Below are 14,858 nucleotides of genomic sequence, written 5' to 3'. Positions count from 1 at the left end.
AATATATATTAATAGCAGCATGTTTTGGAGATTTGATGTCATCCTAGCTATATATTTCTTCAGATGCTCTCATAAGTGTAGGTGCAAGATGTGTGGGGGTGTTGCAACCCTTTGACACCTTCAAATCCCCTTCTAGACCAGAGGGGAGCCTGCAGGATTGCTGGTATAGTGCACATGTTGATTGGTAATGTGAGTGTAGTTGAAGGTCTTCTTCCATTTCCTAATTGCAAAGTATGAGGGAAATCAAGTTTTCCTCGTTAAGAGTTGATGATGAGGTTTCAGAAGGCAGAAAGGTTATAATTTTTACAACATTTTTCTATATTGTTACTGTTAGCTGTATTTTATGTTGAGACATTTAGGAAATGATTAATGGTCTTAAAATAAATTTGATAGATAAATAAACCATAAGATTTTCATCAAAGTTATATCCCATTCTACTTTTCTTGGACCTTGTATTATTTTTCTTTATATAATTGTTATTTGTGTGCTCTGTGTTTTCAGCCACCTGGAGTATGCTTATATTACAGGTTAATGCACTGGAATACTGCATAAAAAATTAGAAGTAAAATGCTTCTTTGTATAAGAAATTTTTTCAATGTGCTTTTCACTGTCCGAAGCTTCTAAGAATCACTAAAAACCATGGCTTGGGTAGGTGTAAGGATACTGATTAATTCCATATAGTGCCACTAAAACACATGATTTGCCTGAGCCCCTTTCTCCAGCCCGCTCCTGTAGCATCAAGGCTGCGGAGGTTCCAGGGCTGCTCCTGTGGCCATGCCCTGCACACCTTTTGTTGTGTGCAGACAGCTCCTCACGCTGCTTATCGGCACTTTGATATCAAATGATAAAGCTGCAGAGGGGCCGGAGGGCAAGGCTGGTGTGAGGCTCGGCAGTTTCACATCTCCGTGAGGAGGAGATGCTGTGACCCCGCTGCCAGGGCTGCACACACCCGGCCGAGGAGGAGGGGACAGCAGAGAGCTCAGCCAAGAGGATTTTTTGGGTTTCCTGAGACCCTGCGGTGCTGGGAGAGGAGGAGCGGGGGGAGAGCCCTGTGCGATGTCCGGGCTCCTTTCCCTTTGTTCTTCTGTGCCCTCTGGTGGCACTGGGAGCGATGGGATCGGGACGCGTCTCTTAATTTGTTCGTACCCTCGCTCTGAAATGCAGGGAATGTCGGGAACAGCTTCACTTGAGCAAGGACTTTCTGCTCGGATTCACATCCCTCCCAGTTAGCAGGGGATATCATAATAGTCTCCCGTGGGCATCAGAAGAATACGTGCTTCCAGCTCCGGGAGCTCCGGGGGGATTAACTGGGATGCAAGTCAAAGCCTCAGTCTTTAGGTACAATTAACCCGCTGGCGAGCCTGGCAGATTTCCTGAGGCTCTGCCAAAAATCCTGCTTTACAAACCAAGGATTTTTTCCTCGTAAGAAGCATAAAGATTAGGCAGGAGCAGCGGGCCGGTCCCTCGGCATTGGAGTTTGATTTCTGGTTGTCAACACTATATTGTACCTTCAGCACAGATCTCAATTCAGCCACGGAGGGTTAAAATAATTCCCGAAGGTAGCTTTATCCTCTTAATGGACAGGCTTGATAATCATTCTTACAGAAAAGACATTTCCTCTTTCCTCTGCCGTGGGGGAGTTGCACCTTTTCCTGCTGGTGCTGTGCTGGAGAAGAGACCACAGCCTAGAAAACTCTGGTGTCATTTGCAGCTCTGATTCACACCTCCTGTGCATTTCTCATACTCTGCTGTGTGGTTCATGTTTGCCTTGCTTCCACTGCTCCAAATATCCCTGCTAAATCCACATCATGGAAAAGGATGGGCTATGCTGAAAGCTGGAGTCTGGCAGCTTGGATGACCTGAAGCTCAGGGCAGGGGAAGGCAATACTTCGTTTGTTAGAAATAAGAAATGGCAGCTGTTGGACAGCAGAGGAGATGATCATAGTCCCAGCATTTCCCATTCCCTGTTCCCTCTCTGGAAAATTGTTACAATACAAGTGGAGGGAAGTGTGGGTGCAAACTCTGCAGGGGAGATCAATCATTGCTGAATGACTCCAGAGCTGGAGCCCATCATTCCCGAAGGGTCCGGGGTGGGCTGGGTGAGCTGTGATTTGGGAAATCATTTGCTGATGCAGGGAAGGTGCCTGTGTAGCCTGCATTCCTGGAGGGCAGTTCTCTCTCTGACAAAGGCACAAGGTTTGCTTCCTTGTTGCTCTTGTTTTACCAAGAAGCCCAGAACAGAAAGGACCAACTCTCTGTACCAAGCCAACTTGTCCAGGATGGGCAGTGGGACCCCATACAAGTTGTTTTTCCTCCAGATGTTCATTTCTATGTGGGGAAAAAAATATATTACAGCGTATGGAAATGTTGTACAAATCAATCTATTAGATCTTTACAGTGTCTTGGTCATTAGGCCTCTAAATAAAGGGAACTGATATTATATATGCTATTGTCCCCTTAACTTTAATGGGGATTTTACTAATACATGGGCTGGAGTAACTTGATACGTTTTTAAGGTTTTAAGTAAAGCATAGTTCTTCTGTAGCTCATCCTGATGGATTTTTTTTCCAGCTTACATCCCTGCAATTGATTCTTCTGTCTCCTTCTTGCTGTTGTCTGTTCCCCTTGTCAGAGATGGCACTAGCTTGTTTCTTAGTTACTGTCTTTGTGATCCTTTGGGGATTCACTTGTGCTCCATGAACAAGCAGCAGGAGAGGAAGATGTTTCTTTAGGCTGTAAAATCCCCCAGCATCACCACTCCACCTCTGAGTCACATCTGCTGCCAGAAATGAAGCAGTGCCTCTTAATCCCACATTGCCCAGTCCAGGGTTCTACTGGACAAACATCCAGGGAGGTTAAAGGTGAAGTGGTACACAGTGCACTGAAGCCTCCCCTGCCACCAGTAAGAGACTTTGCCAGGACTCCAGGTGTCTGTTAATCCATGTCCAGTGGGTGATGAGCTGAAGTGAGGGACAGGGGGGAACAAGGGCAAGAGGCTGCCAGGGACACTGAGATCCTGCTGGGACCTGCTGGGCTGCCCTGGGCTTGGTTGAGTGAGGTCCCTTCTTTGAGAGCATGGTAAGAGTGTGGTAAGGAGATGCCTAGGAATTGGTTAACACAAATGGATCAAGGTAAAATGTGTGTGGAGCTGCTTAGAAATCCAGCCTGACCTGACAGCTCACAGCCTGTCATCACTTTTTGGAGCCTCTGTGTGCTTCTTTCCCTTGTTCTTTACTCTCCTAGATGATATTTTTTCACCTTGTACTAGGAACATGAGATAGAAGAAAGAGCTGAATCTTTTCAGGACAGAAGAGATAAAGCTGGCAGTGAGCCAGAGCTGCTGTGCAGTGGGCAGTGAACACCAGGATGTGAACCTGTAATTATACATCTCAAATTCTGTGAGCAGTACTCCAAGAATCATTATGTATGGGCTTGTTTGACAGTACTGTGGCTTAAGAGAAAAACATCCCCTCAAATTACTCTTTAATTTGGAAGTCAAGAGATTATCAATTCAAATCTTAAGCTCTTCTGCCTGTAATTGATAATCGTGTTAATTTAACAAACCTGCTATTGAACTGCTCCTCATACTCTTAATTCATCAGGTAACTGCTGATTTTTCTTTTGGAATGGATAATTGAGAGGCTCTACAAGGTTGCTTCCAGCAAAGCTGAGATCAAACCTAGACTAAAATATGGCAGATCCCAGACTCAGCCACGCAGCCTTTCAAATACAATTTTTCAGTATCTGTTTCCTTAACCTTTCTGGGCTGTAGCCATTGCTTTGATCGCAGGTTCGGGAAGCAGAGATCAGGATGGCTTTCATTAGGGGCTTGTTTAACAGCACCCCACCCCAAGCTGCTAACCTGTGGAATTGAAAAAAGACCATTCACCTAGATAGCAAAGCTTACAGTTAAAAAAAACACAACAAAACCCTCCAACCCATAACTAGATTTTATGCATGTTGTTTCAAACATGCAGATGCCAAATTTAAGGACTCTCGTGCTTTTTCACACATATAACTAAACTCTCCCCATCCTGCCTCAAGGTGGCAACACTCCAGACAGTCCCAAGCCCAGCCCGAGGATGGGCTCCTCTTCCCTGGCCGTGGAATGAGGAGTTTGACTGACAGGCTGGTGGGACTATTCCAGATTTACACTATATAAATTTTTCTTTTTGATTTCAAGGCTTTATGGTCTTGAGTTCCTTTGCAGAATCATTACCACATCTGTCACTGTCATTGCTATCAGGGGCTAAGGATGTTTGTAATGGAGAGCAGCAATCCTAGCTATCACTCTTGCTGAAATATTGCTCCCAAGCACACGATAGGCCAGGTGCTGTAATTAATAATAATTCCCTCTGATGGTGCATATCAGCCCTACATTTTGTATTAATGCAATTTATTTTGAGTTATTTCTTCAGTGGTGAAAATTGTTTTGGAGAGATTTTCTGGAAGCGTTGCGAGTTTGTTTGCTGGAATCCTCTCCTGGAAATGAGGCATGTCTCTCATGGGCTCCTGTTCACTCACACACAAATGAACTGCTAATTAGGATGATGAAATTGCTGGGAGAGGTGAAACCTTCCAGTTGGCCGAAGAGAAGATTGTGGATTAATCTGTGTAAAGCTAAAGGCTCGACTAAAACTGCTGCTCAACATTCTGGTGTTAATGAGACTTGTATGTCTGCCACTGAGGAGCTGAAAGTATGGCCTGTAGTTTTTATTGAGAGATCCAAAGTGGGAGCTCACTCCTCTGTGGCATTTAGTGCTTTCATCCCCACTGCTGATGACTGGAATTGGGAACGTTCAGCAGTTTACACTACCCAGTGATGCAAGGCAGTTTTTGCTCTTTGTGGATAGTTTTTGTACATGAGTAAAAGCATCTTGAGAGACATATGGATGTTTAGAAAATTGCAGTATGATTTGGAGAGCAATTTGTCTTGCCTGCCCCCTGCTACCATATTGTATCACTTCTTCGTAGTTTTTAATGTACTCCTGCTCACATCAATTCACATAAAGGAGGAAACTGCTCTCTCCATCTCTGTGAAGCACCAGGTGACCTGTTCAGGAGCATACTGGGCAAAAAGCCCAGTTCCAAGTTAGTTCCTTGCTCACTGTTTGAGCTTCTTAGGAGCCATGGAAGGGCTGGTACTGCTCTCATCCTCTTTTCCTGCTGTTTCCCTGCAGTCACTGAGAACTGATATATATATAGATAGCTATATAAAATAATATACATATATGTGTATATAGATAAATGAAGGCAAGGCAGATGTTTTAAGCCTGCTGCTGTGTTTGCAGGAAGCCGCCGGATCGTGGATGTGATGGATGTGAACACTCAGAGGGGAGTTGAGATGAGCATGTCTCAGTTTGTGAGGTACTACGAGACCCCAGAGGCCCAACGGGAGAAGCTCTACAACGTCATCAGCCTGGAGTTCAGTCACACCAAACTGGAGAACATTGTCAAGCGCCCCAACGTGGTAAGGGAGCCCGTGGTGATGGGCTTTATGTCAGCTTCTTCCCAGAAATAAATCAGGGAGTTTCAACAAAGTGATGGGAAGTACCTGCAACTCCTGCTCATTTAGTGTCAGGATCTCATTTTTAGCCAAGTAGAAAGCCGGTCTCCTTGACAGTGGAACTTAATTTACAGGAATTAGGTACCTGATGAGCTGTTAATCATGCAATTTGCATTGATACACAGCTCCTCTCAAGGTATTTAGGGGAAACTTAATCCAAAATTAAATACCTATCTAGTATTTTTCCTCCTCTAAGGAAGCTTAAACCATCAGGATGCTTGGATTCATTATATATGAACACTCCTTTTACCTAAAAAATGTTCAGGGGGTTCCAAAGCAAAAAAGTTGCAAACATAATTGTTAAATGTAGAAGTGTTTACATAATTAAATCAACATAATCGCTGCTATATCAGAATCGGCAGTGGTGGAAGGGGGTGGATTTGTACACACTTTTTAAAGGTAGAGGGCTTTTGTGATTTTATTCCTGATGGAGTCACTGGCATGAAACTGTGACCTTATTAGTAAAGATGCTTTCATTTATCTCTGAAATGTAGCTATTTGTGCTGTGCTAGCACGTGGCTGGGTCTAAAACTACAGCTCTATGATGTTTTGTTTTCAGATACTTTTCACCTGATTTCTAAGTCCTTTTCTAGTTACAGCAGCATTTTTTTTCTGCTGGGGACATCTCTTACCCAAAAAGACAATATAAACACCACACTTCTGCTCTAACAGGTCACAAATAGATGGCAGTTCTAATTGCTTTTTTTTATTTTAATTGCTAATTTGTTGAAGTAATTCTTAACTAGACTCCTTTGTTCTTTTACACAGGGATCACAAATTGAATATGAAACACATATTTAGAAGTTCATTCAGATTTTTGCTGTCATTCAGACACTTAGCAGGGAATTTGAAGGTGCTCTGGGGAGTTTCTTGTGTTCAATTGATCCAGGTTTTCCCCAAACACATTGTGTTCAGCGAGCTTTTAAAACATCTGTGCAAATTTCCTGGGTGCTTAGAAATGAAATAGGCAGTTAGGTACCTGTTATCACATGTAAATGGTTATTTCCTAGCTGTTTAAAATGGCCTGAGTGCACAGTTGTTTGTAAAGCCAGGAATATTTAGATCTCACTGAAAGAGAAATTTGCATTCTCATGAGAGTAGAAGAGAGGGTGTTGTGGAAGTCCAGTACCTAAAGTCAGCTCCCATATATTTATATAAATGTTCCCTTGAATCCTGCAGAGTTTTGAGCCCGTGTGGGCAGAAATACCTGCTGTGCAAACTCCGGGTTGCAATATCAGAATGTGGGAATTATTTCAGAATCAGGGCAGTAAGCAAGTTTTGTTTTCACATACAATTGTGATATTGATGGAATCAGTCCTATTTCCTCCTTGAAATGGAAGATATTAGCATTGTATAGTCCCTTTTATATTTGCATTTTAATGTTCATAAATGCAATTTCTAAGCTGTTGGCTACAAAAATGCCACAGACAGTAGAAGAGAAGGTGCTTACAGGTGCCCATGAGACAGAATTTGCACTCAGATAAATTGACTGTAAAACTCCCCTTCCCCTGTATTTTAAGGGGCTGAGTTGTGGTGGTGAAATGCTGCACCTTAAAAAGTTGTGTGCACAGGACTTTTGCTGAACAGCTCCCTGTCTGTGAGCATCTGCTGCTGTCACTGGAGGAGTTTTAGCCGACAAGAATATGTCCTACCATGTGTTCAGGAGCTAACAGTTGATTTTGGTGGTGTTTCAGGTGGACTTAGTCGACTGGGTGGACAATATGTGGCCACAGCACTTGAAGGAGAGACAGACGGATGCTACCAATGCTATTTCAGAGATGAAATACCCCAAAGTGAAAAAGTAAGTCTTTGAAAAGCTCTGCTTTTGATTGCCTTAAATAATTTTAACTTTGCTGAATGCAGTCTTTAATCAAGTCTCTTTGAAAAGTGCATTTTTATTTTTCAGTTTTGAGCAACTCTGTTTTGAAAGTGGCAGACTGACCTTAAGTAGTAAATTATCAGAAAGTGATGCCCAAAGAAATCACATCACACAGATATGTCACACAGTATAGTCACAGTCTTGCTGTAGGCTGGGCTCAGATCCTGACCAGGCTTTAAACTGCTAATGACAGACGTTATTAGCTGAGAAATGCTTTGTGAAAAGACCTTGAAGTCCATTTTTGATGGTGTGTGTGACTTAGTATAAATTCTGTCACTGCCCTTCCTGCCAGTTTGCTTTTCTATTCACTTTTTCAAGAGCAAGGCCAAAGATTGGACTGACTATCCAGACCCAGCACCCACTCAGGGCAGGTTTGAGACTGAGCACAAGAGCAGTTTGTTCCTGGTTCTGCCTGTCTCAGTTCTAGGTTTTGAGCAAGCATAGGCTCACCTTGCTTTTTCTTCTGTTTTAATGTCTTCCTTGAAACTTTTTATGTGGTGATTGGAAAAAAAGAACTATTTGAGGGCCTCAAAATGTGCACTGCAAGTTTCATGGGAACGAGTACAGCTGAGATGGGGGTTCCTTTCATGATGTAATGACCTGTATGGCTGATGAACACCAGGTAATCCTGGAAGCCCTTCACTGCTGTTTCTGTTTTATTGCCCAGACCAAATGCTGGCAGCATCCCAGGCTCTGCTGTTGAACTGACCTCTGGTGTTCTGCAAATCACTCAGAACTCCTTCCAAACTGTAAAATAGATTGGTACTAACAGATACAATTGAGTGTGCAGTCAGGAAGTGATACGTAGCATTTAGTCTTGTTTTGTAAAAAATAAACATTTTGGAAGGTAAAGGTCTCCATAAAAGAAGAGACTCTGTGATAGGCATTGGAGATTATGCTCAGAACCACTGATTTCAGTGGAAGTTAAAGATACTTCTACGTTTTGAAAGGATCAAACTGCTCATTAGTGTAACTGGATTTGGACTGGAGTGCCTCATACATTTGGAAATGTCCTAAGTGACTTGCCTGAGGTCACACAATAAACCAGCAGCAGAGCAGCACTTGCTTCCCAAGTGGTTAGTCAGCTAAATAACATTATTTATAATTTGCCAGAGCTAAGAAATTGAATCATGATTCAGGGCCTAAGGATTCATGGATGTTACAAGGTAAGAGGTAAAGGAAATTATTCCTTTCCTAGAGCAGGCACACTCCAGATGCTGAAAAAGATGTAGCAAGTAAACACAGCAAGGCAGAGATGGTTTGAAGGATAAGGTAGCAACATGACTAACAGAATTTAGCAGAAAAAGCAGAGTATAGGCTTGCAGTTCACTACTTGCATCATGAAATGCCAGATGGTAGGTTTCAAACGGATTTTAGAGACGTACCAATTCAACAGATTTTGACATGGAGTTTTTCCCATTTGTGGAGGGTGGCCTGATAGAAAGGCAGGAGATGCCTGATGAAGAAGCAGACACGGAGCCGTGGAGGTTGCTGTCACTGGCAAAGGGAAGGTGGAGGTTGACAGCTTGATAAACTAGAAGATGTGATAGGTACAGGGAAGCTAAACACTGAAAGGCTGTGAACGCTTGAAATGTGACAATAGAGTTTGATGTTGGGAAAAGGAGTTACCAGGCGTGAGTGTTAAAGGCGAGGGTGATGCAGCTGGAGTGATGAGGATGTTGCTGCTGAGTGTCATTTCACAGAAAGACTAGAGAAGGATGATTTACAGCACTGTTGGCACAAACTCCTCATCAGTCTGAAGAAGCCACAGAGATAAAACCAGTAACAAACAGTGACAGTCTGTGAGCACAAGAGAAGCTGTACCAGATCTGGATGAAGATCTGTGGCTCTCAGTAACCTGACTGCTGCTGGGTGCTGGCATTGATGCCCTGGCAGGAGTGTAAGAATGATGTGAGTGTAAAATGATGCTGCTCCTAAGAATTATCTTCTAAACTTCGACTGTCTGCAGTCCAGGCAGGGGCTGTCTTGAGGCAGAAGTGGTTTCTGTGTGCTCAGTGACTGTCTAAGAGATTGCCCTTCCATGAACTTGTCTGGTTTAAAGATGAACTCCTCAAGAGATTGGCTTTCTCCATCTTCGGGAGTTCAACTTAACCCTTTCCTGTAGAGATACCGGTCCCAGCTATTGCTGTGAGTACCCAGAGGGTTTGAGCCCTTATTAAGGAGATCATGTAAAGTTGTGGAGGCACAAGTCAGTGCTGTCACTTGCTTCACTCTGCCCATTCTTTTATGTGAATCATCCCTATTCATATGCTTTATTAATGACTGTTGCTGCTCAGAAATGGGATCGATTCATTCCATTCTTGTTCTGAGCATTCCCATAATTCTGAGAGTTTGCAGTATGCCATCCCCACCATTAACGTGTTCCCTACAAACAAAAAGCACTCCAGCGAGAGCGCTGCAGTTTTGCAGACACAGATGGCATTACCAGACACAAATGTCTGTCTTGGCTCCTGCACGTCGAGTTCCGTGCTGGGAGTGAAGTTACAGAACGCTCCATCTGCTGCTTCGGTTACCAGAGCACCGCGCGCGCTGGAGACCACCCTGCCCCGCTCTTGGACTTGCACCATTAACTTCCGAAAAAATTCTGGGTAATGAAGTTATTTTTCTCTCTGTAGGTAAATGGCTGCTTACCTAACAGGAGCCTTAGAGGACTGAATTGAGTGGAGAAGTAGTTTATGCCCCTTTTTCACATCCCAGGGTGCAAGTTCCTGAAAAAAGCCTCACGGACATGGGATCCTGGATGAGAGTGGGAAGATGCTGTGTAAAAAAAGGCAGTGCTGTTGTAACATCAGTTTTTAGGGGCAGAAGCTTGTTGTATCACCATAACAATTTTCAGGTAGCTCAAAACAAGCTCAGATTTGTTTTTCTGTTTAAATTCATCCAGAACTGAAGCAATCTGGATACAGCTGAGCCAACAACAACAACAAAAAAGTACGAATTTGATTTTTCGTTAATCAAAAGAGATAGCCCTGCTGAAATTATTATCCTCTTTATTAGGTTTTGTGCTGTAGCCTTGCAAGCTTATTTGCAATGCAGTGGCAGTAAATAGCTACTGTTCAGGTCATGAAACAGTAACAGGAATTTCCAAGAACTTGGTAATGTTTGTGCTGTGGAACAAATGAAAACTAAATCTTTAGTCACTGCAACACCCTTTTTACCTTCAAATTGCTTCCTATTACTTGAAATATCTAAGCACTGCTGTAATAGGTCTCTATAATGATGCTGGGCCTTCAGTAAAGGATGGGGTATGTTGTGTGAAACATCTACCTGTTCACAAAAGAATGCTGCTCTGTTAGCATGTCCTCAGCCCTATTCTGCCTCTTCCCAGGCTGTTGTTCAGCCATCCATTCCTTTCTATTCATTCCTTTACTAAGTAGGGATGGATTTAAACAGATGCTAAAATGCTCTGCTGAGCTGTGGTCTAATTAGAAGCTGAGGGTGCCTCTGGAGACAGGGAACCGAGGGAGCTCGCAGGTCCCACAAGGCAACCTGGCACTGGCTTATGCATGTGAGAGACTTGTCTGCACTTTGTATGCCATTTGTGGATTGCTTTTGATACAAAACCTCTATAAATACAATTCAGTAAAAAATGTACACCAATAAGTGCGTGCTCGTTAAGACTTTCCAAGCTAGCAAAGTAAATAAAATGTGATGTCTTCAGATCAGTGCATGAGGCTCAAATCCTCCTTCAGGTAGAACTTGGAGAAGCAGCATGACACAAGTAACTTAAATAACCACCAGTGTTTACAACAGTTTGTGGTGACCCTGGAGCTAACAGCCTTGTCACAGGATGAAGAAAAGAGTTGTGCTCTCACAGACACCAAACTGCTGTTCCAGGGGCAGACAGGCCTGGCTCGCAGTGAGTTGGCAGCTTGGTTCAGTTCACTGTGGTAGTGGGTACCTCTTCAGAAACGTAAGCTTTCAATCAAAAAAAGGAAAAAAACAAACAAACAAAACCCCATAAAGAAATCAAGCCTCTTCATCCTTGAAGTTCAGAGGTTCCTACGCTCGTGTGCTGTTGGGTGCTAAAATCTGGAAGGACAGCCAAGGGTCCGTGTGCGGTCCCCGCTCGTGGCAGCGGCACGCTCGGATGTGAGCGCACCCCGCGCACCCTTGGTGTTCCTCCGGGCCGGGGCCGGGCAAGGGCGACACGAGGGAAGTGTTGTCGCTTGCTTTGGTGCCAGTGTGGTCTGAGAGCGTGATTTGCAGGCACTTCACAAACTCTCCGGTGCATGGCAGAAAACTGGCTTCCCTTATCTCGGATGTTGTTTGTGTGTGTCACTGAGTCGGACCGTAACCCCCTCGGGGCAGGAGCCGGACCTTTCATGTACGTTTGAAGTGCACGGGGTGCGGTGACCACGGTGTGTGACGATTTGGTTTGTTCCCTCGGGCTGGGAGCGCTCGGTACCGCTCCCCAGGAGGGGGACAGGGCGAAGGTTGGTCCCGGCAGGGCACGGGCACAGGGTCTGAGCTGCCTTCCCCGGGCACGGCTGGCCCGTGCTGGGGAGCCCTTGCCGAGCGCGGGGAGCCGGGGCTCATCCTTGAGGAAAGCCAGCTTCATCCTCGCAGGAGGAGCCAGGGCTCACCCCTAGGGAAGCCGGGGCGCTCCGTGAGGAGATGCTGAGGCTCATCCCTGAGGGGCAGCCGGGCCCTCCCCACCCCGGCAGGGCTGGTCACTGTCCGGTGAGGCGAGGGCGGGAGGCGGCAGCCGGGCCGGTGCCTCCCGGGTGACAATGGTTTCTTTTGTCTTGCGGCGCAATTCCTGGCTTCCAGTTGCAGGGCCCCAGTGTGGGAGCGCTGTCGGTGCGGGCCGAGGCGCCCCGAGGTAGCCTTTGTTCGTGCAGCCTCCTGGCAGCCCCGCTCGCAGGCCCGGCAGAAGGGCCCCCGCCGTGCCGGGATGCTGCCGGGGGCCGCTCTCCCCCGACACCCGGGGCGCCGCTCCCGCCCGGGGATGGGCAGCGAGGCCCGCGCCTTTCCCCGCGCCGGCACTTGCAGTTGGCTCATGGGTCTGTGGTATTCGGTTTCAGGCTCAGGGATTTCAACCAGCCGGCGCTGCTCCTGGGAGGAAGGAAGAGTGAGCTATACTTTTCTCATTGGCCCGAACAAAAAACAGAAGCCTCTGCTGGGGTTTGGGAGTGGTTTATGGGCTGAGCTCAGTGGCAGGGGAGCCCTCGCAATGCCAGAGGGAATAGAGCCGTATGGTGCGCGGTGCCTATTGCGGGAGAGAAGGAGCTGAGCTCAGGGTAACGCTGCTGCTGCTGCTGCCTGTGCGTCCGCTCGCGTCTCCCGGGCCCATGTGCATGAACGCTGCCGCTGCCTGCCCTGCCCGGCGCTGCCTTCGCATCCCGGCGCGGCTCTCGCTGTCTTTGTTTCTCTGTTTGCTTGCGGGTTTGTAGCGATGCGTGGCGAGTGCATTGTGGGTTTGCCTGGGAGTGTGGGCTCTGCGCTGGGTTATGGAGCGGTGTCTGTGTTGTTCCTGTGTTCCCAGCTCGCTGTGTTTGCTTAGTGGTTTAGCTTCATTTGTATCATCTCCCTCTCTTTTTTTTTGGATCTCTCTGTTTGTTCTTCCTCGTGAGTTTGCAGGTTACTCCATATTTCTTCGCATCATTTCTCTTAACAAATTTCCCCAGATGTTTGGGTGTTTGTTTGTTGTTGTTTTTTTTTTTTTTGGTGGGGGGGGGTGGGAGTGGGAAGTTCCCCTTTTCTCCACATCACAAATCCTTCCTCAAAAATAACAATACATTAACTGAACAAATTTCAGGCTTGTGGAGAACACAAACCAAACTCTTCAGTCGGGAAGGGAAGCTCCCCCCAACAGATTACAAGCAGCTGCGTGTTTTAAACCCTGACTGAGTCTGTGCAGGGAGATAAAGTGGAGTGTGCAGGGGTTGGATGTGGTAGCAGTTGTGAAAATATTCAACTTGGGGCATCTTTTGTGTCGCTTGTGTTTTCAGGGTGTAGCTCTGGTCAAGTTGTCTCCCCATGCCTGATGTGGGATTGTGTTCCTGTAACCACTGTACCTGCCCTGGCCCAGAGCGCTGTGGCCACAGCACACAGTGGGATGTAGTTCCTAGATTTCTTTCAACATGGATGCTGTGTTATGGCTTTTTTTTTTTTCCCTTGTTTTTTTTTTCCCCCCACTGCTGTTATGGAAAACCCTGAAAAGTTGAGTGGTTCCCCAAATTAGCAGCTGTTGGTGATGAGAAGCCTCTGGCTGAGGCTGGAGCCGAGCGGTGCCTGCGATGAGCTGTGGCATGGAGTGTGCTGGGACCATGTGACTGCGGTGTACATTGGAAGAGGAAGCTGTAGAGGTCAATGCAAAGGCATTGTGCCAGACTCTGGCAACCAGGGAGAGAGCTGGATGGCGGAAGATCCTCCCGCAGGCTCCTGAGCCGGCCGGGAGCTCTTGGGCTTGGACAAAAGCAGGCCTGGGAGATTAACAGCATAAATTAAGGCATGGCTTGTTTGTGGATGGAAAGAAAAACAGTTTATTTTCCAAATGATTTGCAGGTTTTTTTTTTAATTGCCATATGTGACTCTTTCACTAAAACCACCTTTATTGGAGTGGAAATTGTGTTTAGAGGAGTTTCAAGAAAACAGAGGGGAAAATGAGGAAAAACAAGGAAAAGAAAGAGTTGTTCACAGTTATACCTGCTTTGGTGTTTTCTCACAAAACTAAATTTTAAGTGCTTTGATTTGACAGGATTCAATCCTGTTACTTCCTCTCTGAACATAAACAGTTTGAGTGCTTCAGGTTTAGATTATTGACTACTGAGGAATACCTAAAACCCCTGGGCTAATGCCCAAGCCATGTTTGCTCTTCCAGAATATCTTCATTCAGTGAGTAATTGTTGGTAGGTAGCACTGTCTAGAAAATTTTTGTTGTTAGTGTGATGTATTTTATATCTGGCCTTTTGGAAACTGAGAATAATTGACTCCATAAGGATTTGAATTTTTTACTTTAAAACAACATGAACCTCTAAGTACTCAGCACTGCTTACAAGCTGAGAATTTCCATGCTGATTTTTTTTTTTCCTAATGAGCAATAATTATTCAATCTGTGACTTTTTGCAGTTTGGCTGGAAGAAAGGCAACTTCCTTTCTGGGCTTCTTTTATTGTTTTTAAATTCTATCTGACTTGTAATCAACAACATCTTGGTAGAGAAAACATAAAAGGAGAAATTTAAAAAAAAAAGTGTTTGGGAGGGAAGGACTCATATTTTGAAATGGAGCATATTGAGAGTGTAGACAGCTTCTTGGCTAGCTGTGATTTTTGAAGCATCTGAAATACCCCAGGGGCAGCAAAAGCTTCTTCCTGCTTCTGAAGGATTAAAAAAAAAAAAAAATTAAAAAAATTCCAGAGTGGGCAAGAGGAGAGACATATAATTGCAC

At 45.3% G+C, this 14,858-nt stretch overlaps 1 protein-coding gene across 7 annotated transcripts in view; it reads left to right on the top strand.

The window, feature by feature from the left end:
* Positions 1-14,858, top strand: part of KDM2B (lysine demethylase 2B) — a 106,656-nt gene that overhangs the window by 18,977 nt on the left and 72,821 nt on the right. For 5 of the 7 annotated variants that reach the window (XM_014874945.2, XM_014874940.2, XM_088175954.1 and 2 more), the window contains exons 5-6: positions 5,292-5,470; positions 7,261-7,367. In XM_014874945.2, the coding sequence (XP_014730431.1) occupies positions 5,292-5,470; positions 7,261-7,367 (286 nt within the window). Of the gene's footprint in view, positions 1-5,291; positions 5,471-7,260; positions 7,368-12,556; positions 12,734-14,858 lie in introns of those variants that run through there. The other 2 variants (XM_088175955.1, XM_088175956.1) reach the window with 2 other exon arrangements.

Source organism: Sturnus vulgaris, chromosome 19 (assembly GCF_052056855.1).
Source record: "Sturnus vulgaris isolate bStuVul1 chromosome 19, bStuVul1.hap1, whole genome shotgun sequence".
NCBI classification, from domain to species: Eukaryota; Metazoa; Chordata; class Aves; order Passeriformes; family Sturnidae; genus Sturnus; species Sturnus vulgaris.
Note: the sequence above shows the minus strand (reverse complement) of the source record. Positions and strands in the feature narration are given on the sequence as shown.